The following is a 21,034-nucleotide window of genomic DNA, read 5'->3' on the forward strand; positions in this document are numbered from 1 at the left end:
GTCGCCATCGACACAGAAACTATGGCTGACCGGTCGGCAGACGCTTATAACGTGACTTGACGACAATGTTTGATGAAATCTCCACAGTTCGCCCGCCGCTTTGGGAGAGCCCTCTAGCCACAGTAAGGCACTAGCCATTGCATATAAAAAAGGCTGAGAAGGTCAAGCCTTTTTTACCAAGAACCGGACCAACTGTCAGTTATCAACGAACTTAATATGGCCTTATACCATTTATCGCCGGTCTCTAGCATCTCAAATGGTCACCACAACTACTTGATGGAGGTGCGGTTGAATCGGATTTCGTAGTCAACTATCGATATACGCGCAACAAAATATACTTCTGTAGCCACCAAGTGCCATAATAGACCTTTGCAGTTCATCAAAGATCAAAGTATCTCAAATACACGTACTGTAACTTGATGCACGGTTTCTGGTTGAAATATTCGCCTTTCGACTCTTCACCGACGAATTGAACAACAGATGAGGTATTCGACCAAACACTTGAAATATCAAAGTGCTAAAACTTAATTCGACAAAACAATTACTGTGAGCTATGAGGCTAGTCCGATTCCTGATGACTTGGTCCCACAACCATTCGCGGTCTAGTACTTGGAACCGCTCGACCCAAAACATTCAAAGGCCAAGACTCGTGTTGCTGTGGTAGAACGAACTTTCGAACATACAGGATGCAATGTCCTGTTATACTGTTGTGACTTTATGCTGGCCTGGCTCTCTCTGATCTAATTGGGATGGGACTTGGTAGAGTCTGCAACGAGGGCGAAATTAATCATGTTGATTGAACCGACAGCAGAACGACATCAAAGGAGTTTCAGACTTCAATTATATGTGCTATTCATGCTACATCTTAATCCTCCGCAGGTGTTGGCAATCTTGCCTCGCTTTGATCTCAACCCCATATGTTGGACGTGATGTGTGATGTGTGAAGTCGAGCATGCCTCAAGCAACTCTAAAGCATGACATTCACAAACGAAACTTATTCCAAGAGGCTGGTGATCAGAGTCGCTACCTTTAGCGATTCACTTTCGACTGCTCGCAGCCAATGACGAGACTCATCAACAGGATCACTGACTCATCACTGTTTAAGGATGAAATGAATAGCCTTCGATGAATGAAGGAATAATGTCTCCGCCGTATATGTGTTGTGTGTCAGTGCCGTTATTGCTTCGCTCACCTTGTGACATTCATGGCATGGCCTCTGTGCACGAGGATTACACTCTCAATCGCTTTGATCTATTTGCGAGACAACGGACTTTCGCTTTTTGGTCCCATTTCGAAGGCCATGAACTGTTAAACTGGTTGTTTTACAGTCAGTTAAGAATATCGTTTGGAACAAGGCCAATATTATTTCAATTTCGGGACGTGTCTGAACTTCTATTACTGCAATTCTGACAGACAATTACTCACGAAAATTAAACATGGAAATCTTGGGAACGACCGGACTGCCAAAGGCTCAGAGCAGTTTTTCCTTCACCCGTGTCTCCAGGCTTGCTAGACATGATTCATCGCAAGTCCAGATTGCACTATCGTATATGGGCTTGTGAAATCATAGACGAACTGTATTGAAACCAATGGGCATCCCGGAAATATTTCTTTTGGAAATATTGAGGTCGTTGAAACACTCTTGAGAATTACATATACGCTCCTACATTAGTAGAAGTCAGTGAAGAATCTGTCATTCTTCATCATATTTATAACCTAATTTGTTGTGCATCACTAGAACCGTTTCTAAATTGATGCATCTTACAAAACGTTCACAACTTACTGGTTCAAAGGGCAAAGCAAAGTGTATCGATCGACAAATATCTTTCCACATGACGACTGATTCAACTTTAAGTTCCGTCTCGACTTTCGCCAGCCTACGCTTCGTGACGTTTTTCGTCGACGCTCCAACTGCGTCCAAAATTCAAAAAGTGTTGTAATCATGAAAATTTCACAGATTTACAATAATTAACTGGCGTTCAGGGAAAGAAAACATGCTCTGAAAAGTAGTCCGTATCGTGACTGATCTTTCGCTTCCATTATTGGGCGTTAGCACTTTTGCTGGCATTTCTTCGCAATTAGCTTGATCTAGGTTTGCCATTTCGATACAATTGGCCTTCTAGGTTCAGAAACGCCACAGACGATTTAATCCTAACGGATCCTCATCCGAACACTCAAGGATTATTTGGAATACGTCTTTTCTCTCCTCTACTAAAACCGATGAGTCTGACTGTTCCTCGAATTTCAATTTCATCGCGTTTTGGAAACTAAGAATAAGCATTGATGGTTCTCCAGTAGTCTATGGAATGCGGCAACTGAAGAACAGGCTGTTCGCCTTTGCAAACGTTGTGCTCGCGTCCGGAATCATTCTCTTACATTCTTGTCTTTATCATTTTCTACAGAAACACACATTTCATATCTCATACGCTAACATTTCCTTCCAGCTTCAGTTTACCAAACTAGAGAGACTTCGTAAGACTTCTTCCCAAGTCTCAATTGTCTCAGTCAAAGACATCTGGGTTCTCTTCAATAGCCACATCCATATACGATTGAGCGCACAACCACCCGTATCGTGGCGTGTTGTTCTTTGCTTGTTTCAAAGCAGCTTCCTCATTTATCATGATGGGCTTTCTACCAGTGGCTTCTACTCTGAGTTGGGTATCGCATGCCTTTTCCATGCTCACAAACCACCAGACAGCTTCATCCACGGTGTGCATTCCAACAGAGAGTAAACTGGAAGAAGCATAGTAACCACATAAGTTCTTCTGGATCTAAGATGATGCAATACGTCTAGTTTTGAGATATCTTACCCGTGGTTTTGAAGGATGCAGCCTTGATCTCCTCTCTTAAGCCTCTTTCCGATCGCAATACCTTCATCTCGTCCGAAAACAGCACCGTTGAATTCAGGGAAGATGGCAAGTCTAAATGCCGAGAAGTCGAATATAAGAATTTGGCGAATTGAGACCAGCCTTATTTGCCTCTTTAAGATTACGGCACTCGTTGGATTGGAGCACACTTTTCCTCGTTTACCAAAGCAGCAACATACGACAAGTATACATACCTCTTGTAATGTGCGCACGAGTCCTGTGTTAGTGGGTCTAAATCACGCCCAAACACACTCCAAGCTTTGCCTGCGGGAGTATGCATATGGGCGACAACATTCACCCAGGGGCAGGCTTCATGCACTCCAGCGTGGATAGCATAAGCAGCCGCATTAATCGGTCGATCACCGTATACGACCTCCCCATCCAAATTGACGGCTACAAGATCAGATACTTTGATAAACTTCCAGTGTAGGCCATACGGATTCAGCCAGAATATGTCTTTGTGCTCTGGATCTCTAATAATAATACGTCATGTAAGTTTGGTGGGCAGTCCTTGATCGTACACCAGCTCACTTGCCTAACTGAGACGTGTCCAGCAAAGGACTCGTTGTAGTCGAGTTTGGCAAAGACACGGAATGCTACAAAGCACAACAACATAATCAGTACCAAGTACAGGATCATCACTTGAAGCACTGATGATAGCTACCTAAAGCAAGGCGACGTTTCAAATGATAGCGTTCTTCTTCCACGGTTTTGAAAATGGGTTGGAGTCGTGGAAGCTTGTACTTGATACCGGTGATGTTGCCATTCGAGTCCCGAATTTGCTCAGCATGTTTACTAGCAAAAGGGGCGACGTCTGGTCTATGGGAATGAAATGACATGCGTGAGCAACGTCGACAAGAACGATTACAAAACCAAACGCAAGAAAACTTACGGAAGATTCTTCTTGCTGTCCAGTTGTCTGAATATACTCTCAAGCCTTTGACTAGCTGCAGTGGTAGACATGTCTCCAGTTCGTAAAGTTTTCGAATAATGGTTAGGTGATGCAATGGGAACTTTGGTTGAGCCACCGCAATCCAGAAACACGTCGCCAAAAACACTCTCCTGACACCATTACTGATAAATATAAAGTCGTTGTTTATTGTTTAGCAATGAGGAACGTGAAACTATTAGATCTACTCTAAATCTAATCATATCAACGGGCAACCGTCTTTTTGTTTTTGCGGCCAAAATCTTTGGACACCGCAGCCTTGCCTGACGGTTTCTTCTTCTTACCACCACAATTTGGCCTCTCATTCGCATCTCCATCGTCGTCGTCATCATTCCCACCACCACCATTCCCTCGATTTCGGCCTGTGGGAAGTGACTTGTCATCCGAGTGTCTCCACAGATACGTGGTGAACCCACTACAGGTTGAGAGCGTATCACCAGTCTTATTGAATTTGGCTATGCAGTGTATCCCCGTGACCCGCGGGTCCTCCATCCTAGAGACAATATCGGCATTGCCTGTAACGTCTGAATAATGGTATACATCTACAGTTCGTCGGTCACCTACTCACAGAAATCAGTATTTCACTTCTAAAAGTTGATTGCGTTGGCGTTCGTCGCCGCTTCATACCTGTGTCTTCTGGATATCGTCCAATGGTAAAGATCCCGTTGATTGAAGGATGCCATGAAGCAGCAATAGCGGTAATATGTTGAAAAGGTCGATGAGGATGACGTAGTATTGCTAATGGTGTTGAACCAGCAGACGAATCAGATGAGTATAGTCTGATCTGACTGTCTTGGCTTGTCGTCAATAGGGTATATGGAGCAACCGGCGAGAAGGTTGCTATTTTGAACTTGTTCCGTGAGTATAAGGTCATTCAAACAGTGGCAAACATCCCAAATGACCATATTTCTTAACATAAACACTCACCGCAGTTGAGATTTCCATTATGAGGAAGAGTTTGGAGGGGAACAATTGCACCATCTTGCGGATGCTGACGAAGTTGTCTTATGTCCCAAATCCGCACAGCTTTGTCATTCCCGGCACTGACAAAGATGTGTGGCTGAGTCGGATGGACTAACAAATTGGGCTGAGAGCGATTCAAATATCACAGTTTGATTGTGGATTGTTACCTTCTATATGCTGAATCTTGCCCTTGTGAAGTTTACCACTCCACAAAACACCTGCAAAAAAATATGGAAGGTCAATAATCCCATCCAAAGTGACTTTGAAACGGGTTTGCGATAAAGTACCTCCATCAAAATCTGTTATCGCGGCCTCTCCAGTAGTTTTGCCAACAATCAGTGAGCGATCGGTTATGTCGAGACCCGTCCTAGCAAAGCGTAATTTGGAAAACAAGATGGCGAAACGCTAGAAAGCGAATTGACATACCACCATTTTTCTCTGTCCATTGTGTCCAAGAAGAAAGCCGACGCCCTTCCTTCAAAGTCTTGGCGTTTAACGCACCCATCGATACTGCTGGTGAAGATGAAGTTGGGGAGATTGGGATGGAATCGCATAGCAGTGATGGAGCCTCCTTTACCCGTTCCGTAGAGAAACGGGAGCTCTGGAGGTAAATCTTCTTCGTCATCGTCAGCATTACGTTCCCTTCTACGAGGCTCGCTCATAAAAGAATAACCACGATGGCTACTGTCTTTTCCTTCAGCATCAAACCACACTATATCGCCTCCTTTTGAAGCTAGAGCAACGATGTTCGGGTACGAAGGATGCCATTCTATACAAGTCACTCGTCGATCAAAGAAGGCAGCCGTGCGAGCAATCCTGAATCGTTCGAGTCTTGACACATATAGCTGCTTCTTCCACAATTGCATCGCGTGGGGCGACCATATTTCTCGCTCCGAAACACGTTGAGTAGCAGGCAATCTGGTGAATACCTTATGCACAGTGCTTGGATATGGTTCTTTAAACTCCTTTTCTAAACAAGATGTAGTCAAGTTTAATGTTGTAAACGAAATGTGTGATGAAACGTGAATCGAGGGACAAATGAGCTCTGCACACAGTCAAAGCTCATTCCAGTGATGATATAACAACTGATCTTTGCGTTTCCGTTGTAGTTCGACCAGTGTTGGTCAAGCTGCCGTCAGTCAACGTTAACGCACCTTTCTTTACTTGAGGTTTGCGCTTCTTTGTCACGATCTGGACTTCTTCATCAGACGCGTCATCAGCATCATCTGAATCTTCGTCAGGCGATTTTGCCCGTTTCTTGGCCATATTTACTCGCAGAATTGTAGGTTTGGATGGTTCAAATTGCCAACAAACAACCAACAACCAAAATCAAATGCTGCGATCCTTCCTTATCACGTATAGTGCAAGATGCAGCGGACTCTCAAAATATCGGATTTATTATGCTCGTCATTCTATAACTAGAGCTGCCTGTTTTCGACGTTTCCTAAGTACTGGGATCGCTAGTATTTCCATTCTGTCCGCAGCGGCAACAAGGCCTGGAATATCACTGCAAGAAGCTGAGTCGCCCTCGGAACTAATAAGTTATACGATCAAGCCTGTATCTCCTTGGAAGGTTCTTCGTCGGATTGGGTTTTTGGTAGGACATCTGTTTTGATTGTCGAATTTCCGCAAACCATCACATACGAATACTCTTCTGGTGAATATAGGGATGTTTATTTCTTCCAGTGATTCTCACATTCCCTATATGGTATTGCTTGATCCGTGGCCAATGGTGGACAAAACTGGTGTGCTGGACGTTTGAAAGGGCTGGCGCAACCTTTATAAAGGCAAGTCGAGATTAACAATCAATCCCTCGTCCGTTGATATATGAACCCCATTCATTCATCTCTTAGTTGGGCCAATGGAGTGCTACACGATCAGACCTGTTTCCCAACGACGTGAGGGAAGTCTTTTCACGTCTACAGAATCACGTAAGACCACACTCCTACCACGCTACTCGAGCAACCATTAAAGCGGAACTCGGAGCCGAAATCGAAGAAATCTTTGAAGAATTCGACGGTGTCCCCATTGGCGTCGGTGCTATAGCTCAAGTTTATCGAGCAAAGCTACGAGGACAACCCAACAACCACAATCCAGCTGCAAAAATCATGTATCCAACCCCTGGGGTAGAGTTGAAAGAGCAGTCGTCAAATTATGTTGCAGTCAAGGTCTTGCATCCAAACGTCGAAACGGAAGTGTACATTGATCTACTGTTGTTGAAATGGGCTAGTCAGACAATATCACGTATCTCAGCCCTTCGATGGGTCAGCCTATCGGATGAGGCTCAAACATTCTCCAAGATGATGATTGACCAATTGGATTTGGCTAGAGAAGCAAGACATCTAGCTCAGGTAAGCCAAAGTAACGTCGTGTCGGTTGTGGCGTATCGGTCTGACTCATTTCATTTTGTAGTTTCGGCGTGAATTCAAGAAATGGAGATACATCACGTTTCCAACACCATACAGAGTGAGATTGTCTCAGGATGGACACGTCGAGTGCTCAGTACTTGAGGAGGACGGGGTGATAGAGACGCATAGAGTGTGAGTTTGACAAGTTCTATAAATCGCTGATGACCCTCTCTACAAGTTTGTTTCGATAGTCTTGTGGAGGAACATATAGATGGGTCGCCTCTCAGCAAGTTCTTGAAATGTGCTCCATCCACTTATGATGAAGAATTGGCTCGTCTTGGACTAGAATCGTTTCTTGAAATGCTTTTAATCAATAATCACATCCACTCTGACATGCACCCAGGTTGGTACAAACCATAACAAACACATCAGGTGCTCTAACCAAATGGTGCTTTTAGGTAATATATTGGTGACGTTTGTGCCTACAAATGTCGTGGAGAATACGATAGACAAGATACAATCGGCAGCGATACAACTGCCAAGGAGTCACTCTCGGCAAACGGATGATCAAACGGATGACATTCAATGTACAGAGTTCCGTGCTGCATTGGCGGCAATGGAAGGACATTACAGACCTAGATTGGTATTGTTGGATGTGGGACTGTCTACGACATTGTCACCAGTAAGAAGACGTGATTTGATAGACCTGCTGAGAGCTATAGCGGAGTTTCGAGGAAGGGATGCCGGCCACTTGATGGTTGAGAGATCTCGAGATCCTACGACTGTTATAGATCAGGAAGGGTTTGCTGCTAAAATCGACAAGATCGTGTTGAGTGTCAAGAAGGACACGTTGGCTCTTGGCCGTGTTGGGTTCGGACAAATCTTGAGCGATGTACTTTCTTCAGTGCGCCAACACCGTGTAAGATTAGAAGGTGATTTTGCCAATATAGTCGTGGCAATCATAGTGGTAGAAGGGATTGGTAGACAATTAGATGACGAGCTGGACTTGCTCGCCGCAACGGTAAGAGCAATAGAAACGTCCATTTAAATCTTGTCCCACTGATGGACGTTTATGTTTTTATTATTAGGTCCCGGTATTGTCGAGACTTGACTCGCAAACCAAGGGTGAATTTAGACACATCGTCGGTCAAGGAATGCTTCTCCACGTGGCCAGGTAGGAAAATGTCCATAACTTGTGCCATATAAATTTTGAGCCACCTTCTGATGGGGTCCCTCCTAGGTTCCTCTGGGGCTGGACTTCAGGTGTCGATGTGACCGAATACGAAAGCTACCGCATCTTGTTCCCATACCCGGATCCATAACACCGTGATTTGTATTCTGATGGTGTCTCCATTTGTGAAGTCGACCACATCCCAATTCTAGATTTTCTGTAAATCACGATAGATAAATTATCATACGTAGAATATAATCCTCTCTGTAAGTCAAACTCACTTGGCTTGTTGCACCGCCTTCTTGTAATATTCGAGCATGCCGTCGTATTCAGCTCCAGAGCCTTCATATACAAGAGCTAGCCCCTTCTTCAGCATCTGAAGCCCAACATCTTGAGTTGTAATGCGAGACGAGTTGAAAAACCAAGTTGGTTCATTGAGAACTGTCACCGTGGCTACAAATCGATCATACTGATCCACGCGAAGAATTTTCACCGCTACAATTCGGTTGAGGGCAATCTTGGTCAAGAAGTCCTTAGCTTCACGAGCAAATGGTTGCTCAGCGTGTCCAAAGTGCGATAGTTCTGGTGCATCTACACCCGCAATACGTATTCTTAGGCTGTGTATCGACGGATCAGGTCAAAAATACTGCAGATCACCACTGATCACACCCAGCAAGATCACATCTTATCTTACATTTGTGTCGCCTTCCAACACGTTCTAGCAGAGACATGTAAACCGTCTGCATCAGAAACGTGACAAACAGTTCCAATAATGACATTATCAGCAAACATTGGTCTGAGAATAGAGGATGCCTTGTTGAGCTTCTTGGGTTGATGCCTTGAGCTGACGTGTCCAAGAACCTTCCAGACGAGGCAGAAAAGAATAACCATGATTAAAGCATTAATTGACGCGTTATCCATGACTTGAAACAGTACTTGTAGCTGTGCGCTGCCTGAAGTTAAGGGGAATGCTGGATATTTAAAGTCCAATTCCAAACCCAAACCCTGTATAGCAAGGAGAGAGACTGGTTAGTGTTTTGGCATGTTGATCTACCTTCGTGCATCAGTGCTTGATCTCCCTCTTACTGTTCTTTACTTTGTAGCCTTTGCACTCGCACTGTTACTTTGCTACGACGACCAAAAGTGGTGAAACTGACTTCAACTTTTGTGAATTTTGGGACAATGTTCCTGTACGAGTACATTCGTGCATTGCTACTAGGCGCCGGCCTATTCTTTGTCGTGGAAGTGATCTTGATTATTCGATTGCTACAAAACATCAAAACATCTCAACCAAATCTCGTTGCTGCGTCTCAAGACGCCAAGAAGCATAGAGATGCATGGCCTCCTCAAATAGTGGAATTCTTACAAAACTCCTTGGCACCTGCCGAGTCTGTAAGTTGGTGTCGTTGTGGCTCTTGATCCCTTGGACATGTGTTAATCACGTTTGATGTTTCTTTTCAAACGATCAAATCGAAACAGGATTCAAATAACGCTGTCTCCAAGACACCGAGTCAATCTAGTGTATTACCGCCTGCGCCTCCTCAAGTAACAACGACAGAACAGTGTCACTGGCTCAATGTGTTGATTCATCGCTGGTTTTTGGAATTACGTGTCTCTGAAGTGTTTATGAACAAGATGAAGATCAAGCTCGTTGAAAAGATCAACTACAAGTTGCAATCTAGCAATTTTGTGGTAAGCCCTGCGTCGTTTTTATCTGCTTGGTTGCTGTAAGCCAGAAAAAGCTAAGATATAAAACCATAGTCTCACATCGCCATGACTGATATCTCGCTTGGTGATAATCCACCGAAGATTCACGGTATACGTCTGCTCAAAGGAATAACTGAAGATCTTGTTGTGGTACGTTTGTTGATCTAGATGGAATGTACGATTTTCAACAAACCCAAACTTTGGCATTAGATTGCAGAACTCGATGTCACATATCCAGGTGGCGCGTCAGTTGGTATTGATTGCGTGCTCACAGCAGGCTTCAACATCCCTGTGCGAGTCCACGTCAGTGGTTTTGCTGGAAAAGTAATGTTGGAATCAGTTCGCACGCTGTATGTGTTCTTGATGAACTTACCATTTCTTTATTTGTAGTTGAGAGCACGCATTCCTTCTGTGAAATATCAAGACTCTGTAGGGGTCTCGTTTGTAGAAGATCCAGGTGTCACGTTTACTGTCGAGTCTCCTATAACCGTTGGAGGCATTGAATCAATCAAATCGCTCGTGAATTCTTTATTGGCACGTCTCATCAAAAACCAGTTTATTGAATTTTGGATTCTTCCTAAATGGCATAATGTGTATCTACCCATGATGATGCCGGCTCCTGACGTGGTGCTACAACGAATGGGCATCACAATTCCAAAATCCGATAAACCCGATAAAGACACACGACCCGCTACTCCATCAACCACTCCCACTACTGCGAGTGTACCTACAGCGAATCGTCCATCGGCTCTATCTGCATTGAGAGGACGAAATTGGTCGAATTCAACGCCTCATGGAGATATTCTAGCTGGTAAAGCCTTCCCTCATTCTACCATCGTACCAGATGATATAGCTGGTGTTGAAACTTTAGAGACTGGATTGTTAAACAGCTTTTTGACGCTTGCGCGAGAGTCGGATCGAACGGTTCCTCAAACAGCCACCACAACACCTCCAGAGAAAACGTCAGATACGGCATCAATAGAGAGTACACAAGGTCAACCCACCACTCCGACAGCCATGGAGATTGGCGAATGGAAGGTATGTGATTCGCGACCAGATTGGAGTATGTCCCCATCGTTGATTGATGTACTAAAAACGTTTGAATTATCGCCCAGACTGTCCGGCAGACGAAGCATGAAATCAAAATTCAGAAAAAGAGGGTGGTGGTGGACGGTAAACTTTGTGAAGTTTCCAGGGGTTTGATCCGGATTGCTTGTGATCCAGATAGAGTCCACTCGGTGAGTAATTTCATGGAAGAGGTTACACTATTTGCCAACTGAAGATCTTCATACACTATTAGATTCTGTCCAATCCTGAACATAACCGACACGTTGATGAAGCCTATGCTGGATCGAATGTGCTGAGACAATTTGGTAATGGTGATCAAATTCTGCTCATTGGAAATTATGCTCATTTTTTGCTTTCATAGATGAGAAGCGATTGGTCCGCCAAATAAGTTACAATCTGAATCGAAATGGCCAGCCTCGAGAGTATCTTGTCTTGGAAATCAAGAAGCATCTACACGACTCCAATAGCTCAGTATCTAAAGCCTCAAACTCGCCAAACTCTTTAAAAAATGTGACAACGCATGAAGAATGCTTTGTTATTGTCAGCCGATCTGTTGCCGGTGTTCGAGATGGAGGTGACATCAAGGAACTTATAGCACAGCCATCAGAACAAACATTGTCAGATCCAGCTATGGACCCTCCTATAACGTCATCGCCGTCTAGTGAATCGATACTGTCATCATCACCGTCAACACATAGTATTGGAAAGGAGTTACATATGTCACCCGAAGTCCATCTATTTGGATATATGGTGCTCCCTGTGGCGACTGACCAATCAGCATGTGATGTAGTGATATTGTCGAATATGGCACCAGACCTTTCTCGACTGGAGATAAATTATAATAGCTGTCGTCGAATGAAGACCTTCATAGAAGACCTTGCCAAACTGTCAAATATGTCATCCGTAGATCAGTCTTCCTCTAGAAGTGGTAAGACCGGCGACACTGATGGCTCCACTACTCGAAAGATTGAAAAGCTGAAAGGGTATGTCTCTGCTGCTGGACTGGCAGCGGGTTCATATCTGGCGAAAAACAAGAAAGTCTCGAGCTGGCTGGGTCTACCGGCTGGTTCTTCGTCATCGTCAGGAGTATCAGCAACAGGTGGTGGTAATGGGGTTGGTAGACCATCAACATCTAGTGGCGACGAAATGGAGGCACAAGAGACGGAAGAGGATGGTGAAGAGCTTGCAGAAACAATTGCTGATGCTAGCCCTGTAAAAGAAGATGAAGAAAGCGGTGCCGCATCAGACTCTGAATTGATGTTTGGATCTATTGATGATACAAAATCTATAAAATCCGTCCAATCATCAGTTATACCACCATCACTGCTACCATCATCGTCAAGCACACCACCACCATTCCTGCTACCTACAACAACGGCAACGGCTACAGTACCGTCAGCAATATCATCATCAACAATAGCAGAAGCGTCAGATCCAAAAGCCGGATCATCATCACCGTTAGTACCTGCCCCACCATTGCCGTTTCGACCCAATGAAGAAGCGTCGTTTGAAGAAAGAGTGCTAATACCAAAGGATCCAATCTATCTGGAAACCATATTTGACGCGTCTCGTCATTCAGCCTCATCTATTTATAGTTTTGAAATACGTAGTCCTGTCGAAGGAGTCCTCTCCATATCGATTTCGTTCAGACCCACTCTGGACGAGACGGAAAAGAGAAACGGGGAGGTTCGAGGATATGCAGTCTTGCCTGAAAGTGATGGTCAGAGGTGGTTGTTGCCGACAACTAGTGTAAATATCGGACCAGGTCGGAATGCCAGTGGGAATGTATGTGTGGCTGGATTCTCTTCTGGGATGTGAGTTCTTTGATTCGGTTTCGGTTGGTCTATTTGCTTCAGGTCTATTTGCCTCAAACTCACTGTGCGCCCAAACCGTCTAACAACGGTACATATTAGATTTGTATTGACCATTGAGAACACATCATCAAAGAAAACGACTCGAGACATCGAGTGTCGAACCTCGATTGTTGATACAGCTCTCAAACTCGAACTGGATGTGCTGACTGAATGGTCTCTTGAGCCAAGCGTTGCCAGAAAGTCACGTCTAGCCATTCCCGTAATATATACTGCAGAAATCGAAGGCAACGCACATTTGCAGTGGACATTTTCCACATTTGGTCTGGACGTGGTGTTTGGTATCCTGTATCAGCCACTGATAGATCAAAAGCCAAAGACTTGGGAACAAAAGCTAGCACTACGAGGAAGTGTAAGTAGTGTGACTAGCACAGCCAACTCTGACGATGACAAGGTTTTGGAAGAAGAGAAACCACCGATTGCATCCGACGAAGCCATCGTAAATAGTCCTACCTCATATCGTAACGAAGTTATAGTGGCGCTGATTAAGGTCAATAGCAAGAGCTCGTCTATATCTGGGTCTTTGCCCATTGAAAAGTATGGTATTTATAGTTTTGTATTTGAGAATTCGGCTGTTATATCCCCTAGAGCCGTATCCCTGAAAGCATCACTTCTTCGCATGTAAAATGTAAACGTTTGTAACATGGAACATACACATATCACGGGAAGATTTGGCGTGGATTGCTCGATGGTTGTGAGATGATGGGAAGTGGAGTGCGCTGCTCATTTGTTTTCGGGCGCGGTTACCTAATTTAGCCAATTACGTGATAGTCCATGGAAGTTTAGGATGGAACAACCAACCTTCAGCCACAGCAGAAAATTTATGCTTCACCGTAACAAAAGTTTTCCTACGAAAATAGAATCTGTCATCCTCCGAACCAAAGCTCAACCTGGTTTGTTTTGCACCTTATGGTTCCTGTGAAATGCGTGCAAGTGATCACTTGGTGAAAGAGTCTACTGGATCCAATAACCACCTTGCCAATTGTACATTAACCGAAAACCGCTAGACATGTACAGCTCGTCAATCGGAACTGAAGGAGAGCCTGGAAATAGGTTTGTTGGTGCACTATTATTGAGAACTGCTTGGGTTGCCAGGAGTAAGAATGTAAACTTTTTCCACGCGATGCTAACCGTTTTTTATAACTTTCGGGCAATAGAGTTTACATACTAACAGTTATTCAAGATCCTTTGCGAGCTAAATGCTGGAAGTTCGGCCAAGGACAAGACCGTGAGAGTAGTAAGCCAGTCAATCCTCCTATTATTGTACAGCTCGGATTATCCTCCAATGGCCAATTAGACACCAGGTTCGGATCTAGATTATGACGTTTATGCCTCATGTAATCAAATTTTTGGAGGTGTTAGGAACTGGTTTAACCAATACTATTTTTTGTATTTTTTATTTTTATTGCTAGCATAGAGGCCTTGACGGACTGGCGCGACCTTATTCTTCATTCGTCACTTGTAAACGATGACCACGAAGATTGCTCGTATGTGGCGAATGAAGGTATACAACCTCAAACTCCTGGTCCAAGTAGTGCTACAGGTCCAATACAGTCACAACAATACGGATCTGCATCCGTTTCACACCTCACAACCATGATGTCACCAGTCAACTCACTATCTCTGCCATCCCTTACAATATCAAACTCTAGTCTTGTCGAATCAGATAACGGCAGAGATGGCGGTAGAGATAATGCCAGTAATAGCAGTAGCAGTAACAGCCTCCCAAACATTCAATTATTAGGTCCAAGACATAAATTCAGTGAACCCGTCGCTACTCAAAAAGCAACCAAAAACACTAGAGCAGGTGCCATCAATGCTGCTGTGTCTCCCTCTTTAGCGCCGCTGATAGCAGTACCAGCTCGAAGTGCCCCAACATATCAATTTTGGAGGCCAACTGATCAACAGCATTCGCCACCTGGAACAGGGTATAGCAGAGCATTAGAAGGCAACTTGGCATCATCGAGCTTCCAATTGACTGATTTAGAAGGAAGGAGAGGGGTGTTTTTTGTGTTTGCTGAAGTGACGGTTCGTGTTGAGGGAACCTTTAGACTGAAATTTGATCTATACAACCTGAACCAGTGAGCCAGCGAGGAATGCGTTTAAGCAGTGCCTTATGGATTGCATTGCTCACCTTCTTTATGCTCGTCACCATAGTGTCATGCCGAACTCGACCTTCACAACAACAAACACATTAGTTGGAAGGAGACTTGCAACTACCACAAGTGCCAGATTTATATCATACAGTCCAAGAGACTATCTACAATTACAACAGCAAGGTAGGCCCGAAGCGACGAACAAATTGGCGACTTTCGTGATGTATCAACAATCCAAACACCGTTTTAGCTGAAAGTTCGGAAATCTCCAAGCACTTTGCTGAGCAAGGACTGGTGATCCCTATACGTAAATCAGCCAGAATAAAGCATGGGTATGCATACAATCATGAATTCGTAGTAAGCGTATCCAGTGGTTGACTTGAACTTTCCTCGACTGTTTAGGATGTTTGCCACAGTAGCAACAGACAACTGAAAAGAAACGAAGCCTCATGCTCCTCCCACTAGTACATAACGTTTGCAACATTGTAGATATCACTTTTGCCCGAGAAATTATTAGACGATTGCAGGATGAAAGTGGAAGTTGAGTCCATTTTGTTGTTTTGAAGGAAAGGGGGTAAACTTTGGTGGGGCGGAGAGCCACAACGAGAGCGGTTGCTCCAAGCATAGGTCATGGATGCTGATGACCTATAGAGCTGGCATGTTTAGGACAACCCAACAGTTCAAGCAGTTCTACTTAGCAACGCCGTTGTGGCACTGCCACTACGATCCAACTTCTCTTGGCGAAACGAGAAACAAGATCTGAATGAACAACATCGGACGATCGGCACTCTGTTCATCACATTCACGCGTTTATTATGGCACAACCACGCTTTCTGAGTTGAAGTGCCCAGCATCGTCGTAATTGATTAGTAGAGGAAAGTGTCAATATATATACTACGTAAAAATATCCAAAAAAATATTCAAATAGCCAAATAATTCATATGATTTATATGATTTCATTTCAACCTGTTTCAGCTTGAGCCTGCATCTTTCATTCCTTCACAGGCAATCCAGTTACAAGCATCACAATCCAGACAGGACGCAAGAGACAGATAGATCCATCACCATACAAGCATCATAGGCACATAATCTAATTTCTCGCTTCGTTTCCAATGGCCTCAGAACTAGCACTGTCCCTACCATCCGGCGATAATCATTTCGACGAATTGAGAATCAAGTCTACCTCATTCATACGGGACTTTGATATATGGATCTCCTCAAAAAAGGCTGAATATGTACAGGCTCGTACTCTTCATCAACGGCAAGCTGTATCCGATGCAGGTAAGTAAATTTGGATTACATTTGATGTTTGGAACGAAATGCTGATCTGGGTCTTATTCACTATAGACAATCAGGAAAGGACAACAAGGCAAATAGATTCCTGTATTGCTAAGGCTGCTGAGATATCGTCAGGTGGAGTTCTTGTCTTTCCTTGCCTTTACATCACCCACATCAAATTGAATGCTGATCAACTTTCCAACAGATCATCATACCCAACGAAGAAACATTGAATCTAATACACGAACATTGGAATCACTTCAAGAGAACGCCAAGGAACGATCATCTGCGAAACAAGAATTGGAAATCCGAGTCAACAATCTGGCTTCAGATATTAAGAAGAGGAGAGAAGGTGTGCCTTACATTGTCAAACCCTTTCAAGCTTTGTATTATGTTGCTTACAAGTACCTCTACATCATAGCATTGGCACAACGACGTCGTAGTCGACTAGAACAAGTCCTAAACCTTCAACCAGAACTACAGGCTTATGAAGAACGACTCAAGATTCATGTTGGAACATTGAAAGGTCTGTCACTACCAACATCGATCTCTCTACGACATGAAACTAAATTGTTTCTCCTTGCTAGAAAACCTGCTCCTGTTCAAATTCACACACATTAACGAACGTGATCACAGCCAAGAATATCAATTTGTGGTTGATGTCAATGAAAAAGCATACAAAGGTAGATATAGGATTGATCGATATGTGGGTCTTTCCTAAACTGACGTGCTTTCTCAACCAGTGGTGGAATGCCATCCACAGTTGGACGATCTGAACAAGAACGTAACGCTGCTGAATGAGACACGTGATTTCTATGATTTCCTTAAAATTATGCGTCAAAGTTTTGTTAAATACTCCAACTCTCAATATACACTCTAAAGTTTTCGTGTCACCGACATTGCACCATCATTCAATAACTTTGCAGCCGCTGAAATTTCAACAAAAGCTCAACATGGAGATGGATGCAGGTTCTGTAGATGAGCTGCCATATAATGGGTCCATGTAAGAGCCTGCTTGGATTCGCGTCCTTGCCTGTGTGGCTAATAAGAATACATACTTTGTAGGAAGGAATTGACGATCGGTGAAAACAAGATCGTTATTAGCAAGATCAAAAATGAATACTTTTCAATGGCAGGACTTTGTTCTCACTACAACGCTCCACTGGTTAAAGGTGTTCTTAGCAAAAGCGGAACACTAGTTTGGTTTGTGGTGACTTTGAAGGGGCGTCATTCCAACGATTTTGTTTCTCAACGATTTCCCATAGTCCCTTCCATGGAGCTTGTTTCGATGTAACTACTGGTGCCATTGAAGATGGTCCCGCATGTGATTCTCTCCCAACATATCCCGTCCGCGTCGAAAATGGTCGCTTAATGGTCAAGGTCACCGAAGCTCAACTCACCGTGAAGAAATTGTCGCCAATTCCCAAAGTCGTCAAACATTGTGGAGCTCAAAAAACCGTAGTAATCGTTGGAGGTGGTGAAGGGGGTGCAGTTTGTGCAGAGTCTTTAAGACGTTATGGATTCAATGGGAAGGTCATCGTGTTGTCCAAGGAGCCCTATCTACCAATCGATCGACCGAAGTTGAGTAAAGGACTTGGAGTAGATGCCGCTAAAATCGCTTTACGAGATGATGCCTTTTATAAATCAAACAAGATTGACATTCGGTTAGGTCAAGTACGTTTAATTTTCGACTGATCGTACACCGAAGCTGGTTGTTTACGACACCTATTTGTTAATAACATTACCTATGTTCATTTAGGAGGTGAAATCGATGGATTTGGGAGCCAAACAAGTCATTTTGAGCACTTCTGAAACGATTTCCTACGATTATGTTGTCGTAGCTACCGGCAGCGTTCCAAAGAAAATTCCAATACCTGGCGCAGATGCCAAGAACGTGTTTACTCTCCGGTCTGTGTCGGATGCTCAAAGTATTGAAGCAGCTCTATCTGGAAGTCAAGCAAGCAAAGTGAGTGCTGACATTGTGGTTTGTCCAGATCTTATTTTCATCCTGTTCCTCAACCAGAAAAAGGTCGTACTTGTTGGTGCCGGTTTTGTTGGTCTCGAACTAGCGTCAGTGCTTGGAAAGACCGCGGACGTGACTGTCGTGGCTCCAGAAAAGGTGACACCGACTTGAGGTTTTCTCGCGAACTATTCTCAAGAAGCTTTCGCTTTTAGGTGTTGTTCGAACCAGTCCTTGGCAAGGAAATGGGCCGGTTCTTGCTGAGATTACATGAGTCTCAAGGCATCAAATTCAAACTGGGCAATGGTGTGAAATCATTCAACGTGACTGGTATGCAACATGCAGGTATATTTCAGCTTATGCTCGGTCGCTTATAATCATCCCCTCACAGATTCACTGGTGACATCCATAACTACAAACAGTGGTGAATCAGTACCAGCAGACCTAGTGATTATCGGTATCGGTGCAGGTCCAGTGACTACTATGGTCCCACCAGAGCTGCTATTGCCGAATAAATCCATCTCAGTAACAGCGGAACTACAATCCCTATTCGACTCTAGTGTATACGCTATTGGTGACATCGCAACCTTCCCTTATCATGCTTCTGCGTCAGTAGAGTCACCATGGATGATGCGAATCGAGCACGTATCTGTAGCTCAAAATCACGGTCGTCTCGCAGCAAAGAATATAGTAGCTGAGATATCGGGCCAACCACTAGAGAGATTCGTGACAACCCCATACTTTTGGACTGCACAAGGTGGTAAATCCATACGATATGCAGGTGTTGTCCCTCCAGATTATGGATTTGATGAAGTTGTTGTACAGGGAGATGTAGATGGTGATCTGGACAAGATATCTTTTGCAGTGTTTTATGGACGATTGAATAAGGTGGTTGCTGTTGGTAGTGTTGGACGTGACCCTGTAGTCTCAAAGTGTGCTTCGCTGTGGAAGGCCAATGTGCCTATTCCATCAATTGAAGAGCTGCAAAAAGGTGCTGATGTCTTGAGTGTTGAAGAGCCGAATTTCAATCATTTATAAACTTTTCTGTTACACTGATGCTTCCAGAATACGAACATGAGATATCAATAACGTAAAAAAATGTTATCTCGTGCAATTTTCAAGCGATGAGGCGAGCTAACAGTACTCACAATTCATGGTCTTCACAGCGTTTCGAAACTTGGAGGACTAAAACTGACAATGAGCTCAAACTGACAATGACCATCCACAGAAGCGATTCTCAGTATACATAAACATAGCTGTGAGAATGCCACGATATGCTTTTATCGTTCGAAAGCCCATAGCTCGAGTAGGTAGAGCCAACTGCGTCTCGCGTTGACGAAGGTGATGATGCTCAGCAAGGGAAGACGGAACGAACAAAAGTGTGTCCCTCATTCTATGAACAATCATAACGACCGCATTCCATGATAGTTGAACATCCTCGGAAAAACCGCGCCAGCCAGTTGAATTTCTTAGAGTTAACTCTCAACTTGAAGAATGAAGAATGAAAGACTATAATTAACGAACCAGTCAAATCTCTACATGATAAGAACTTCAGACACAAATGGACTGTTTTGTATAAGATATAGCATTAATCTTCAATATCCGGCTCTCGGTCATTCCTTTAACAAAAGAAATAGAAGTTGAATGCAAAATCATAGCTTTCGACAAAATAGTATAGCAGAGCGGAAGCTGGCAGAAGTCTGAGTTGAATTCAGAGTTAAGGTTGCGGGTCATTACAAAGAAAAGATGTCGACATACTTTGCTCAACGTGTCATATGATCATTGTGGTTGACGACAGCAGGGACGACTTTGAGCGAAGAAACATTGCCAAAAATTAGTCACATTCACAAATTCAATGAAAATGTGATTGATTTTTTATTTGCTGACAACGTGATGAGATGTCTGGGTTACGCTCTTGTATTCTGTTAATTCTGTTTCCAGTGTGTTTGGATTCGATTCAGCGTGACTCTTGTACTTGAGCAAGGATATTTTATCCATGATCTAGAACATTATACCTGCCTTAAGATTGCCACTTCTCATTATCCCGCTGGCGGGATCCTAAACATACGATATGGCGTATCGATCCAAGATGGCTGGAGTACGCAATCACTTTCACAACATCACAATCAAAGAAGAACGATGGTTTAATGACGCTGATCTTGATGATTCTATGAAGAAAAAGAGCGCGAAAGTCCGGTGGTGGGGATTCCCGTCAAAGTGACGGAGTTCTGTGTATCGACACGCAACCAGTTAGTTGGCCGTTCCTTTGTATGTAGAGCGATTTCTAATTGTAGAATTGAAACACATTCTTCTGTGCTGGAGCGATGGAAATTTAGAGCCGGAGGCTACGATTGACTGAAATTCTGGTTGCTGTGGTGAGAGAAAAGATTCCCTTTACACTCAGGTTTCGCGTGGTACATCAACTAGAGAGACTCAGCGACAGTGACCCAAAGCCCCTCAAAGTATACGCAATCTGATTAGTCTCTGATGATTGATATGCGGATTAGTCTCTGATGATTGATATGCCAGGAGAGTCAAGGATGATCGCCAGAGTTGCGTTTCGATGTATCAAAGTTTTGATTTTCGGGACGTCCATAGGCTTCGACGGATGTTGGGAATGATTTCAAGGGCGCATATACCATAGTAAAATCAGAGACTTGTGATGCTTCATATCAAGCAAGCCTGGATAAACTGCTGAACGGAAAATTGCTCTAAGCCTTTGACTCGATGGTCCGTGTTGAGATCTAGATGTCTAG

General features: G+C 43.8%; 7 protein-coding genes across 7 annotated transcripts; 5 read left to right on the top strand and 2 right to left on the bottom strand.

The window, feature by feature from the left end:
- Positions 1 to 2,501: 2,501 nt before the first annotated feature.
- On the bottom strand, positions 2,502 to 3,830 carry SmJEL517_g05026 (uncharacterized protein; the record flags this gene model as incomplete). Its single annotated transcript, XM_031170954.1, has 6 exons — positions 2,502 to 2,733; positions 2,811 to 2,921; positions 3,062 to 3,285; positions 3,399 to 3,463; positions 3,532 to 3,686; positions 3,760 to 3,830. The coding sequence occupies 6 exons, from the start codon at positions 3,828 to 3,830 to the stop codon at positions 2,502 to 2,504; spliced, it is 858 nt and encodes a 285-aa protein (XP_031023102.1).
- A 190-nt stretch (positions 3,831 to 4,020) lies between these two features.
- On the bottom strand, positions 4,021 to 6,045 carry SmJEL517_g05027 (uncharacterized protein; the record flags this gene model as incomplete). Its single annotated transcript, XM_031170955.1, has 7 exons — positions 4,021 to 4,376; positions 4,444 to 4,656; positions 4,744 to 4,890; positions 4,947 to 4,997; positions 5,067 to 5,146; positions 5,206 to 5,749; positions 5,934 to 6,045. The coding sequence occupies 7 exons, from the start codon at positions 6,043 to 6,045 to the stop codon at positions 4,021 to 4,023; spliced, it is 1,503 nt and encodes a 500-aa protein (XP_031023096.1).
- Positions 6,046 to 6,484: 439 nt separating this feature from the next.
- SmJEL517_g05028 (uncharacterized protein) lies at positions 6,485 to 8,449 on the top strand (the record flags this gene model as incomplete). Its single annotated transcript, XM_031170956.1, has 7 exons — positions 6,485 to 6,535; positions 6,633 to 7,130; positions 7,192 to 7,319; positions 7,379 to 7,530; positions 7,586 to 8,148; positions 8,216 to 8,301; positions 8,368 to 8,449. The coding sequence occupies 7 exons, from the start codon at positions 6,485 to 6,487 to the stop codon at positions 8,447 to 8,449; spliced, it is 1,560 nt and encodes a 519-aa protein (XP_031023105.1).
- Positions 8,450 to 9,480: 1,031 nt separating this feature from the next.
- On the top strand, positions 9,481 to 13,569 carry SmJEL517_g05029 (uncharacterized protein; the record flags this gene model as incomplete). Its single annotated transcript, XM_031170957.1, has 9 exons — positions 9,481 to 9,690; positions 9,778 to 9,990; positions 10,060 to 10,155; positions 10,216 to 10,329; positions 10,396 to 11,043; positions 11,121 to 11,243; positions 11,306 to 11,378; positions 11,435 to 12,887; positions 12,987 to 13,569. 9 exons carry the CDS (start codon positions 9,481 to 9,483, stop codon positions 13,567 to 13,569), a joined length of 3,513 nt encoding a protein of 1,170 aa, XP_031023097.1.
- Positions 13,570 to 13,953: 384 nt separating this feature from the next.
- Positions 13,954 to 15,473, top strand: SmJEL517_g05030 (uncharacterized protein; the record flags this gene model as incomplete). Its single annotated transcript, XM_031170958.1, has 6 exons — positions 13,954 to 13,997; positions 14,102 to 14,248; positions 14,357 to 15,025; positions 15,102 to 15,223; positions 15,291 to 15,372; positions 15,443 to 15,473. 6 exons carry the CDS (start codon positions 13,954 to 13,956, stop codon positions 15,471 to 15,473), a joined length of 1,095 nt encoding a protein of 364 aa, XP_031023084.1.
- A 679-nt stretch (positions 15,474 to 16,152) lies between these two features.
- SmJEL517_g05031 (uncharacterized protein) lies at positions 16,153 to 17,119 on the top strand (the record flags this gene model as incomplete). Its single annotated transcript, XM_031170959.1, has 5 exons — positions 16,153 to 16,321; positions 16,388 to 16,453; positions 16,524 to 16,844; positions 16,906 to 17,001; positions 17,082 to 17,119. The coding sequence occupies 5 exons, from the start codon at positions 16,153 to 16,155 to the stop codon at positions 17,117 to 17,119; spliced, it is 690 nt and encodes a 229-aa protein (XP_031023083.1).
- A 152-nt stretch (positions 17,120 to 17,271) lies between these two features.
- SmJEL517_g05032 (uncharacterized protein) lies at positions 17,272 to 19,316 on the top strand (the record flags this gene model as incomplete). Its single annotated transcript, XM_031170960.1, has 7 exons — positions 17,272 to 17,321; positions 17,384 to 17,521; positions 17,584 to 17,992; positions 18,078 to 18,284; positions 18,342 to 18,437; positions 18,494 to 18,608; positions 18,670 to 19,316. 7 exons carry the CDS (start codon positions 17,272 to 17,274, stop codon positions 19,314 to 19,316), a joined length of 1,662 nt encoding a protein of 553 aa, XP_031023085.1.
- Positions 19,317 to 21,034: the final 1,718 nt, after the last annotated feature.

Source organism: Synchytrium microbalum, assembly GCF_006535985.1.
Source record: "Synchytrium microbalum strain JEL517 chromosome Unknown SmJEL517_scf0040, whole genome shotgun sequence".
Lineage (NCBI taxonomy): Eukaryota > Fungi > Chytridiomycota > Chytridiomycetes > Synchytriales > Synchytriaceae > Synchytrium > Synchytrium microbalum.